This window comes from Chenopodium quinoa, unplaced genomic scaffold, assembly GCF_001683475.1.
Source record: "Chenopodium quinoa cultivar QQ74 unplaced genomic scaffold, ASM168347v1, whole genome shotgun sequence".
Lineage (NCBI taxonomy): Eukaryota > Viridiplantae > Streptophyta > Magnoliopsida > Caryophyllales > Amaranthaceae > Chenopodium > Chenopodium quinoa.
Genome location: NW_018742410.1, coordinates 1043215 through 1056679, shown reverse-complemented (window position 1 = coordinate 1056679; position 13465 = coordinate 1043215). Strand labels below are relative to the sequence as shown.

Below are 13465 nucleotides of genomic sequence, written 5' to 3'. Positions count from 1 at the left end.
CAAAACAAAGCCAAGAGTATGCATCCGAAGATCTATTCTTAGCAAAAAAATCTCTACAAACTACGAGAAGCTAAGTATAACATGCATATTAAAGATTGAAAAGGCACACTTAGAAAAATTTGGCGACAAGCCGAGGGATTGTCAAGCCGAAGTTCTATACTTAAAAAAATTTCATGCAAAATCTAAGTATGAAAAGGAACAAAGAGAAAGAGTCAGAGACTTACAAGAGGCCCGATTAATTCTTCAGTATTTTCTTCGTCTGAATCCTCCTCTCTCTGTTGTTCAGATGGAGGCGGATGGGGAATGCTTCTTCTTGGCGTGGCAGCAACAGGAGCCTCTTCTTCAGCAGAATAAAGAAAGAAGGGATCAAGTTTCTTGTGCCAAGGTTTCTGCGCCAAGTAGTCGAAGGCACTGACCACCTCCAATTTCTTCGGTTGCAAGGTGAGAGGTCGGTCCTTCACGGCGGTGATTGGAGGAGTATTGGTGATCGGCTCTCTTGTTCGGCTGATCCCCAACTTCTCGTAGTCAATGCCAGAGTTCTCTTCGCAGATCTCTGAAAATCACATGAACAAAACATTAGTTCAGATGAAAAGTTTCGGATCATAAAAAGTTTAAAAACTGAAATTAAAAGCTTCGGCCCCAGCCAAATCACTTACCACCTTGGTATCTTCGGCTGAGGCCGACAACAGCTAACATCTTCTCTTGGAAGATGTAGTGGCAGCAAGGCAGCCAGACAGTCGGCACGACGGTCATTCGGCCAATAGCGCTAGGGTTAAGGGTTCGGCCAAAAAGGGCCATTTGCTGACGATCGGCCTCGGTAAAATCGTCAGGGCCGATGCTTGACATAGAAGGATCGGGTCTTCTGGTAAAACGAGGTCCCCCGAAAAAAATAGGGTGACCCTCGTCTAAAGGAGCTCGAACCCAGATCCATTGTTGCCGCCAGAATTTATCCGAAGTATCATTCGGATAGGTGGTCAGATAGCCCTTTTTTATCCTCTATCTGCCACCAGCCAATTCCGTGCCACTTGTTGGATTGGGTATTCGGCGAAAGCTTGTGAATACACCGAAAACAGTAAACGCTCGGCTGCAACCCGTAAAAGAGACAGACCCACAGATAGGTCATGACCCTCTTGATGCTAGCAGGGGTCAGCTGAGCCAAAGAGATGTTATACCCGTTCAAAACTTTGATGACAAATGGGTGAACGGGAAAGCGCAGCCCATTCTACAGCTGCCGAGTGTAAACCCCAATATATCCAGGAGGGGCTCGGTAGATTCTATCTAGTTTAGTGGGAACTCAGCACCAGTAGCCATTGGCTTCCATAATGCCGTAATATACCTCAAGTTGCTCGGCAAACCGATACCGAGCATTATTCTCCAGCCACCAAGAGGCTGGCTCCACCGATAGCAAACCAAAGTTTAAAGGCCTAGGTCTTGAGACGACCCTTCGGCCCGAAGTACTGGCCTCGGCTGCTTCAGTTGAAGGGGCACTGTTCAAAGGAACAACCCTCACACCCTCGCCACTCGAGGAAGAGCCAATTTCAATTCGGGCATTGGGGTTACGGCGGCTCAGAAACGGCATCATCGCCAGAGGCCAATTGCGCCTCGGAATCAGCTGCGGCGTCTCTTCTTCGGAGATACTCGCCTCAGAATTTGCCGGTCTCTTTCCGGGATTGTCGGCCATTTTTGAAAGTTTGACGGTGACGGAGAACGAAAACGAGGAAAAGGGGGAAAGCTTAAATAAAGGGGAAATCCTAACTAAATTCGGAGAAAATTACCTCTATCAGATTCGGAATTCGCCGATCTATTAGTTCGGAGCAACGGATTATGCTGAAAAGCTTCAGAAAATGTGGAGATTAGTGAAATTGGGAGTGTGTTTGCGCGAGTTTGCTGGGAAATGAGATAGAGAATGCGAATGCAAAGTGTTTGAGAATGTTGGAAACACTTGGTTTCTACGAAATAAGTATCCATTGACAAGACTTCCACCACTCTTCGAATTCTTCCCAGGTAACCTGCAAACCGCCAAAATTAATTATCCACTAAGTTCTCTCCACTTCCCCAATGTCATTAATTAACCGTCATTAAGGTTGATTAATCATCATTAACGGTTATTAAACCGTACAAATTCCTCAAATAAAAATTTAAATTGTTTTCATTTATTTCCCTCCAAATGTCTCGGTTTCTGAAACCTGACCCGTTATCCTCACGAATCGGGTCTCGGGGGCAAGTTGTTTGGGGTCCAAATAACTTATTTGGGCCCAGTCCATAAATGAAAACTAAAACCAGCCCAAAGGGAAAGGTTCAACCCTCTAGAAAACATGCCAAGTTAGGTAAAGCAAGGCCCAAGTAAATGGCAGCCCATTTACTTACTCAAGCCCACCCCATTCAATTGGAACAAGGTATATAAACTCTCATTCTACCACTTTTACATGGATTCACAAAAATTGCCTCAAGCAACAAACACTCTTGCATAGCTATACTTTCTTTTGAGTTTACTCTCGTACTGACTTCGGCATCGGAGGGGCCTTCCTCGGCGCAATCCCCGAGGCCAATTTACGTTTGTTGTGCTGTGCAGGAAATCCTCAATTCGGTCATCACTCGAATTGGGCTTCATCTCCACGCATCCGAAAGACCTTCTGCAGGTCAATTGTTTTCTGACAGAAACAATTGGGTTCCCTGATGTTAGCATTTTCCCACAGGTGTGTAGGTTGTGGTGTCTCATTCTTCTCATCTCGTGTTTGCGATATGGGCTATCGCTATGGTCTTCTTCCTCTACTATGTTGTGCTAATCTTTCAAAATGTTCGAGCTGGACTGCATCACGCAAGAAGATATTTGGCTAGGAATCATCAAAATTTCTAGTAGTAAAGATGCATGTCGTAGGATAATGGTGTGATACTGTGATGTGAGGCCGGATTGTGATTAGCTTGGTTAGTACCTATATTATGGCCTTTCATATCTCAAACTGTTAGTTTGGATTGTTGAAAAAGTGATACTTTAAAGTTTGTTTACTGGTGGACCTTAATTATCTGATGTACAAGTATTTGTTAGTGGGTCATTAATTTCTAATAATATATTTGCCTACGCTTTCACAACCAAGTTCCCCAAAATTGTAACAAGTCTAGAATAGAGAAAAGAAATTTACTTGGAAACATGGCTCAAGACAAAGCATGAGAAGATTGACAACATATTCGTACAAAGTGAACTCGAACCTACACGCAATGACTCACTACATGGAACTCAACTGTTGTTTCTTTATTTTGATCAAAACCACCAGGTAAGGTGAAAGAAAGTGTTGTTTCTTTTAAAGACTTAGCATTCCATTCTCCCAAAGTATCATTGTCCATACTTGCTTTTGCTATCTCAACATCTCTCTCATATGCACTCATTTGCCTTCCCCTTGGGGTTGGCCCCATATATATCTGCATTTATGGTAAAATAAACATTAGTTACATAGATATTCATTCGCATAACAAAAATATAACGAATATTTGTTAGAGTTACTGTAAGTTAACAACATAAATTGGAGTTAGAAATTCAATGTCAATAGAACTTACCCGTTCCTCTTTAAGCTGCACCTCTCTTCCTGCACCTTAGGATGTTAACGAGTCGCGACTCTCAGTAAACAGCTCGAGCTCAGTTAAAACTTATTTATGTTCATTAATTAAATTTTAAAAATTAGTTGAGGTTAAATTTTGAAACTCATTCAATATATGAGCTTAAACACGATCGAACATGAATATGCTCATTTAGTGAAGTTCGTGAACAACTTTTTTATGCCAATCAATTAGATTGGTATAAAAGTTATTATTACCGTTTGACACATTGGTATTCCCCCGTTTTCTTTTCTTTTTTTTAATTATTATTTTAACATTTTCTATGAACGACTTTTTTTAATTATTGTATAAGTTTACAACACTTTTTTTAATTGAAAATATTATTCACCGTATCTTTCAAAAAAAAAAAAAAAAAACTATTTACGGCAATATTTACCTATCTCTCTCGTTACATGGCTCTCACTCATACTTTTTAATACTACATATTTTCCTTCTCTCACATGATCGAGTATTCGAGTCACATCCCTTATTTTTATATTTTGTATAAATAATTCACCATCGGATATAAATACGAAGTATATAATACCATTCACAAAAATGTTGCTCCGTAAGATATATCCTTCCTTGTCAAACGCCTGAACTTTTAGTCCTTCTCAGCTAGAGTCCATGGACCACATTCTCATAACCTGTCCTAAAGCAATTGACTTTTGGGCTTTTTCCCCTTTCAACCCAATTACAAACCAATAAAACTTTTATGAATGGATTCTTTCTGATAAAGTATATAAATCGATCATGAGTTTCAACTATAAGTTTAAACTTTTGATTGAGTTGGTCCTCTGACATTGAATTAAGAGTCAACATGATACAATAATCACGGGTTCAATTTTCATCCTTACTTTCAAGTAGAATATTTCGCACTAGGTACGAGAGGGCCCATGTCGCACACACTTCAAAGCCCAAAGGTCTCTCATGTGAAGGGAAGTGACGATAGAGTATATATAAACCAATCTTGGGCTTGAACCATAAAGGCTAACCTTTTGATTGAGTTGATCCTCTAACACTTTCCAATATTTTAGATAACAATACCATAATCTCCTCTATTCTCTAGCTAGAATGTAAAGTTTATTTTGGTGTTTTGGAATTAGGGATGTGCGAGTTTGGCTAAACCGTAGTAACTCACAAACCAAATCATATTTCGCTGATTTAGTTTGGTTTATGGTTATGAAATTATAGGTTAGTTTGAGCGCTTTTTCAAAACACAAACCGTAGTAATGCATTGTCAATCCTATTAGGCTATGTATAAAAAGTTAGTATTGATATATTTGATTTACGCATTATATCTTTTGACGAGAGATTTACGCATACTTACGCATGCACTTGTGTAATATATCTTGTTGGTACTTGGTAGTATATATGTGTTTTTTTTTTGTTTTTTTACAAAAAAATAGAACTATTACAAAGGTCCAATAACTTACTAAACGGTTAGTATTAACTTATTTGATTTATAACGTGTTTAACAATTTCCTAGAATACAGAGGAAAGAGAAGTTAAAAAAAATTAAAAAAAAAAATCCTAAATGAAGATTTTTGGAGGTATGTCTACAACAACAACAACAAAAAGTTTGGGCTGGATATGAAGAATTTTGAGATGAAAAAAGTTATATCCACTTTATACTGTAAAACTAAAGGACAACTTTTCTTATGATCATATATATTTAAATCTCCTTGAAATTATAAAGTGGACTTTCTAATAAGAATTTTGGTGAAGGCTTAAATGTTTGATTAGCAATGTTTAGGACTTGCCAAATGCCTAGGCCCACTCTCCAGCGCCTTTGAGACAAGTCATAAGAACTAAGAAGAGAATGATATCATTGAGTGTCTAGTATTCATGCCATTTTGGCCACCCTATTCCAATCCCATCGGCATTCTTTACGTGCACTACTATATTATTCTAGTACTAGTATGAAAGCGAGGGGTGAATGAGCCTTTTTCCGAAGGCCCCACCGCGACGACGGAGGCCCCTAGCGCTAATGAAGAAAATACAAGGACAGTTGCATAAAAATAATGCATAATGCAAGAGCATAAAAACAAGGCAACAAAGAAAAGCAAAGACAAACAAGTAAGCACCACACGTACGTTATCTTCCATTACTTATCAAGCCACTCCACTTGACCACTTCCTGATTACTCCATTTAAGATTTTACTAACTTTTTTCTTACTAACTTTACAATCGGTATATCGAGCTTCACCTTTTTCCTAGTATTACTAGGTATAATGTAAAATATCAGGCTATGATGTTTGTTTGTTGGTTTGATAAGAAATTAACACACATGTAAGTTGATTAATTGTTCCATCTCGTTAAACATATATGTGTTCACTCTCTTCTAACGTAGGCCTATGCCAAATAAAGATTTTCAAATTTCCATTATAACTCGCACAATATATTCTAAATTCATGTTGGATAAATAGGTGCTTAGATGGATAGACGCATAGATCGTCTATATAAATTGTATTCCCCCATATCATAATATTATTCAGGTGATCCTGGGATCGATTCTCATCCCCGCCTTAAGTGGCTCATATGAACCAAAAAAAAAAAAAATATTATTATTCTTTTTTTCTATTTTAGTGTCTTCAAAATTATTCCTATATTAAATCATGTCTCTCTAATCTTTTTGTTTTTTTTGCCAAATTATCCTCATTTCTTTTTTAAATCTTGCGCACTTATAATGTTTAATTCTTGATAATTCAGATAGGTCATTTAATTTATACCCGGTAATTTTATTTTATTTTTATCCAGATGTTATTACTCGTTCATCGAAAAATCAGGTAATCTATTATGATACTCTACTTTCATAAATTTACATAAAATGAGCAATATATATACTACATATATAAAAATGATTAAATGGTTGGATTTTATTTTATTTTTTGTTTTTTTACAAAGTAATACACAGAGATATTATATTGTAATAATTTCATTCAACTTGACATATGTATAATATTATTTGTGCTCAATTATTGTACAAGTATTAGCTAGTTTGTGCTTACATGGCAACAATAATGCCAAAATATTGCCGTTTCTTCTTAAAAAAATTGATGCTTGTCTGCTTTCATTTCCTAATACCAAGTATTAATTCTCTTACTAGTGCAAGAAATCATTGGAGTTATGAGGCTAGAAATTGTTCGTTATCGGCTAAGATGCTTTAATAGTTTAATGTATGATCTGATTGATTGTATTATGACTTTAATAATTGTTATTAAGGGATAAAACTATAAATGCCGACTTATATGGCTTATATTCAAGCCAACTTTTCAACCTCTAAAAGTTTCGCAACTTGCACAAGTTGTGCATTTGACCACTTGCGTATCACGTATTTATGTTATTTTGTGTTGGGGATGGTGCACTAAATACACACAATAATGGGTTAATAATAACTTAAAGGATAACAAAATAAGAGACGATTCGTAATTGATTTTTACGTGGAAAATATCCTTTTATTATAGAAGAAAAATTATGATTATCAGTCATTATAAATATACTCTTTCACTGATTTCGTAGGATATTAGTTAGTAAGTACAATGATACTATTACTCATTATAAATATCCTCTCACTAACTGTATTGTATTATTTCTCCCCACTTACTCCTTTTAAACTTTTAATTAATATGCAGTAATTATTTAGATTTATTGCAATCCATCAACTTGTAATGCACACAAACTCCAATAATTATTTTTTTTCTTCTTAATAATGATTATTTGATTGAGCATAGGAATTAAAATTTCTTAGAGGACGGCCTTTCAGATAAACAAAAACTAGTTAATATAAGAGGACGGCCTAAGCAATATGATGGGATCAAGAGTAAATTTAAAGATTGCTCGTAAACTTAGATTGGATGAATTTTTGTTTGATTTTTAGTTTGGAGCTTTGCCCCTCTCTAGCACACAAATAATAACAACTTCTTCACTTTGAGGTTTCATAAAATTCTTTTAAAAGCACACCTTTCCATGTTTAATGTCACTCCAATAATCAATAACTTCACAAACACATTATATGATGACAATGCCCATAAAATAGGCACACTACAACAGTGTTTAGAGCTACAAACTGCCAAGAATTGAAGCTTCGTTCTATGATGCTGCCTACTTGCCTACCCCACATACGTTGCTTCCCCAAGCCAGTCCTGGACATCAACCTCATATAGGCGATATAGCTAGATCTCCTTAATAGTCTTAGGCCCTGTTTTTTAGAGCTGCTCTGCTCTACTGAAATCTGTTCTGCTTTGCCTTACTCTGTTTTATATAAAAAATAATAATTAATAATAACAATAATAATTAATATTTATTAATAACAACTAATATTTATAGATAATAATTAATATTTAATAATAATAATAATTAATATTTAATAATATAATAAGAAGAATTAACATATAATATATAATGATAAAAATAACTAATATTTAATGGTAATAATTAATATTTTATATTATTAACACATTTGCTAATGTTATAAAAAGAGTAAAAACATCTAAAAAAATAAATAAATAAATAAATAATAATAATATTAATAATAATAATAATATTTTCACTAGGATAGGATGAAGTGGGAGCCCAGATTGTATCTCGACTTCCCACTAATTAATTGTAGGTTGTTTGACTTTGTCTGTTTTTGAGATATAATAATAATAATAATAATAATAATAATAATGCGATAATAATAATTATTATTATTATTATTATTATAATAATAAAACTAATAATAATAATAATGCTTAAATTTGCTCTTCCCTGCTCTACTTTGCTTTGCTGAAATATGTTCTGCCTTACTCTGCTCTTCCTAAAAGCTCAAAAGAACAGGGCCTTAATTAAACAAACAAGGAAGTCAAGAAAGCAATATCTTGCAAAATCCACCGCAAACTTAATAATTATTTTTTTCCCTTCAATACAAATAATGAGTAATAAGTTAATCAAATAACTGGAGTTTGGAAAGATTAAGTATCAACACTCTTGTACAAAGTAGGTGAAATGATTAATTTTCGTAAATGGAGTGGAGCATGTTTTATGTTGACTTTACTGAAAAATATATGTTGTAACAAATTAAATAAGATTACATATAATGATATAAATAATCAAATATAAAGATGTTGAAAATACGGAGAAAAAGTCCAATTGTGGTGTTGTAGTGGGAAAACCTACTCAGCAAAAGTAATAAATGATGATGGATATAAATCATATAATATCAAATAATATTAGTCAAACAGCTACAATAATAATCTAGTCAAAATATCAACTATTGCAACTCATTCTTTGCAATTAACTATCCACTAAATATTTAGTTATTATCAATACTCTTATTAGCTCGTATTACAGTTTGTGTATAAATTGTATAACTAGTAAAAAAAAGCGATCTATATATTAATTAAATTGTATAACTAGTAAAAAAAATGGATCTATATATTATTGTCTACATATTAGGCACACTCATTAATTAAATTGGATAAAATTTACAAACGTACATATGATTGAGGTTGAGGATATATTAGAGATTTTGTAAAAGATGCAAGAGGAAGAAGAAGAGTCGCTAATGACTTAACAAGGTGCCAGAGTATCTGGACAGCGAGATTGAGTGAAGTAAGCAAATTGCAAAGATCCAATCCCACTGTCAGCTCCATCACACTGGCTACAGCAGCGATCAACAAGCTTAAGATGCTTTTACTTGTTCACAACTTGACTACGTACAACTAGAACTCCCAATACTTGGTGCAATTAAAAGTATACTCTTCATTTTCAAATTTATTGTAATCTCAAATTAAAACTTAAGAGTACGTTTCTAACAATAAATTATAAGTTTTAGTATTGTTGGATATAGTTTTTGTGAAGTGTAATGAAGTTACATCATTGAGAAAATGATGTCATGTCGTCTTCTACGACGAGGTGTGTAACGTATTAGCATGGTATTCCGTAACTACTACTAGCGTGGTAACATGTGTCAACTTTTATTAAAGATAAAATGTAATCTTAATCAAACATTTGGACTAGATTTGAGGGATAACTCCCACGGTCCCACAAGCCACGGTAGTGTTTGTCTAGTTGGGACTCGGACCCAATTGGACGGACCCCTTTTGACGTACTATAAGTCCTCTCAACTCACAAATTTCACCGCAGTACAAATGTACACTAGATTCCCAAATTGCCCTCACTCAAGTCATCAATTCATCGTTATGATAAACAAGTGGCGATACGAAAAATACGTAAAAGCACTTTATCAAAAATAAACTGAATATAAGTAATAATCAAAGTGATTAAGGCTTGGTCAGGAATTCATTATTGATTTTTCTATAGAAACGTAGGAAAGTAGCATTATCTTAATGTCACCAAACCAACTAACACATATGTGACATATAGCTTGAAAAAATCTCATCCCTACTATCCCACAACTTTATACAAGTAATTACTGAAATTAATACTCCTACTGTCTCTATAAATTTTTCTTGTTTTAACTCGTAGAATAGTTAGTAGTATAATATTCATATAATATCAAACAAAGCTCCAAAATATACTTGTACTGTTGTACATCTTTTTTTTAATATATGTCCAAAATATGGGTAAGATATGGTTGGAAGAAGGAACATAAAAGTAGAGTTATTGGAGCCCTTAGAGGGAAGGATTATAAATGTGCACAATTGATTCATTACCTCAGATCAATAGTGGACCTCTCTTAGAGTTCACACAAAATTTTTCTTAAATTATATTTTTGTAATTATGACAGGAAATCGTCTGCAATTAAATCAAGTTGTACAGCAGTCTGCAAGTAACGATATCAAAGGCATGGAGCCTGAACTTTACATTGCAGCATTATACGGGTCTTTTCTAGACATGTCAATTTGTATCTCGTGTATGCCGGATTGGAAGGAGCAAACAACAATCACCGGTAACAATGTCCTCCACGTTCACGTCGGGAAACCTCTTCGCGGCTCGGCGAAAGATAAAAAAATGTTGAGAATGATCAATGTTAAGCTCATCAAAGAAGTTCTTGATCATGACAGTTCATTGTTGTGGAAGGTGAACAATAATGGTAATACTCCTTTACATCTTGCAGCTCGTTTCGGGTTTGGGGATGTTGTTCAAGTCTTCCTAGAGCGAGCTGCTAAAGATGTAGGTGACTTGGTGAGAATGATTAATAATAGGAAGGATACTGCCCTGCACGAGGCTGCTCGTGCAGGGCATGTTGATGTGGTGAAGAGGCTAGTTACCGCCAATTTTAAGTGTCTGTATGGCCCTAATGAGGCGGGTGAGACTCCGCTTTACCTTGCTGCTGAGAGGGGGTCTACGGAGGCGGTTGCGGTCATTGTCGAAACTTGCGATTACTCGGCTATGGCGCATCGAGGTCCTAGTGGCAGAACAGCTCTTCACGCTGCAGTACAGTGGGGAAATTCTGGTAAGGTATACTTACCGTTTTAATTAGAAAACATTGTCTAATCATTTTTGTTATATGATTGCTGTTAATAACTTAATTGACTGGTCCGATCATTGGCTGGATTGGATGTTATAGTGAATTTGTTTTACATGATGCACTGGACTAGATTAGTACTGTAAGACCAGAAGGGCGACAAAAAACCATTGACCAAACGCATTTGAAAAATATTTAAGCCAATTACTAAGAATGGCCGGTATAATTTAGATGCTAATTTGTTTTTACATGGATGAACATGTATGTATGTATGTACTAGCAGTGATGGTAAAGAAGATGCTAGAAAAAGACCGATCGTTAATGAGAATTCGGGATAACGAGGGGCAGACACCCCTGCATTCAGCAGCAGCAGAGATCAGTCAACTAGAACTTCTGAAGGTGCTGTTAGAACATGACCAAAAAGGATCATCAGCAATATATATCCTTGATAACAAGGGGCGAACGGCCTTGCATATCGCGATGCTCCGGTGTTCCTGGGGCGCTATGAAGGCGCTTATGACCTCGTGTCCGGACTGCATCGAGATAGTAGACAATGATGAACAGAATGTTGTGCATTATGCTGCTAAGTGGAATTGTCTTACTAAAATTGATTCTTTTCTCAAGTTGGGACACTTCGACGAGCTTCTTAACCAGAAGGATGTAAATGGGGATACACCTCTGCATCACATTGTTGCCTCTATTCCGAAAAATTACACTCATCCGTGTTTACTTAAAGTCCGGAATTTCATTGTTAACCACACCGTCTTGGACCTCAAAGTGTTCAATAAACAAGACCTTACTGTTGGGGATATAATGGCTTCTTATGATCGGATTATTCGTCGTGAAAGCGTAAGTTCCTATCAATAACTCTAGTCTTTCAGATATGCATACATTTTGTTTGTCTAGTTCCTTTGTTATTTTAATTGCAACGTTTAGAGTTTCATGCTTGTCGGTGTTGTTATAACCTTAATGCAATTTTTGTAAGAAGTGTCACATGTGACAACTCTTTGTAACCCATAGTAACTAACCTTCCATATTTTACAGATTCTACAAGGTCTTTCGGGAGCAGTAGCCCCAAGAGGTAGGCGAATCAACACGTACGAAATGGATCTGGACGTTGAGAAAGCAAGGGGTGATGATCTAGGAGAAGGAACCAATGTTAACACGCTCAAAGAGGCAGCTCAAAGTCGTTTGGTTGTGGCCGCCTTGATTGCAACAGTCTCGTTCACAGCCGGTTTTACCTTACCCGGTGGATTCGATCAAAACATAGGTGACAACATGGGCATGGCCGTGCTCAAGGGTAGGTTGGCCTTCAAAGTTTGTGTAGTTTCAAACGCGATAGCCTTCATGTCTTCAACAATAGCAATACTTCTATATTTTGTCCTAGTAACGACAGGATCAACATGGTTCATAAGAATTCTTTCGTCACATGGCCTTATGTTGAACACGTTTTCACTAGGGGCCTTGATGATAGCATTCACTACAGGGGTTTCTGTTGTGGTATCCGCTAACATAGCCCTTGTTATCGCGTTATGGGCATTTTCGACTCTTTTCTTCGTGTACTATGTCACACTAATCTTTCAAACTTATGGAGTTTCTATGTTCTACGCTAGAAGGTGTAGCTTGAGGTGGAAATAGTGCGTTACATGCCAAACACTAAAGAATATTGTGGTATAGTTGGTTAAAATGTAACAACTACACTATCACAATTATTAATTATGGCAGTAACTATGAAATCATTGTATATTATTTGTGATTATTCATTATATCTTGATTGTTTGTGGGCCTTTCGGCGGGGATTATTTACCCAATTTTTGGGGAGAAATAATTGTAAATGAGTTTACAAAAACACAACATTATTAAAAAAAATAATAATAATACTCTAAATATACCTTATTCTATTCTATAAATACTGCATGATTTGCATCTGCTGGTCAAAAATTGTAATGCACTAAGTTTAGTCAAGTCGGTTTATACAATTTGCTATAGCCGACAGTGACCAAAAATATTAATATATACTCGAGAATATAATCAATGAGCATGTTAGAGATCAAGTGTTATGGACTTTTTGCCGTTTTGGGGTGCCTCTCTTGTTAAGCCAAGCAAAATTAGATGCTCCTTTTATTTGCTAAATAATATTCTCATTTTAGAACAGAATCAAGTTATTGCTTAAAAACATCGTTTCTCCATTGTCTTTGTTTTAATTCAGCTATAATTAATCTAACTCTGTTACTTTATTTTTTGTATTGGCCTTTTTTTTTTTTAAAGGGAAAAAGGAGGAGCTTTCATTAAAGTAAGTCCATTTCTGCCAAAGTTATGAGACATTTATTTTTATACTGGTCTTTAATCAAATAAACTTCATTTATTAAAAAAAAAATTAGAGCTAATTTGATTCAATTAGGGTTATTGACTGGTCCAATCATAGAAGATCAAGTTCAATCAAGTTTAGGGGAAAATCAA

General features: G+C 35.6%; 1 protein-coding gene across 1 annotated transcript; it reads left to right on the top strand.

Moving 5' to 3' along the window:
• Positions 1-9891: 9891 nt before the first annotated feature.
• On the top strand, positions 9892-12894 carry LOC110705741 (ankyrin repeat-containing protein At5g02620-like). The gene is made up of 3 exons (XM_021883665.1): positions 9892-10993; positions 11289-11854; positions 12050-12894. The coding sequence occupies exons 1-3, from the start codon at positions 10318-10320 to the stop codon at positions 12641-12643; spliced, it is 1836 nt and encodes a 611-aa protein (XP_021739357.1). The 5' UTR covers positions 9892-10317; the 3' UTR covers positions 12644-12894.
• The last annotated feature ends 571 nt before the right edge of the window (positions 12895-13465 follow it).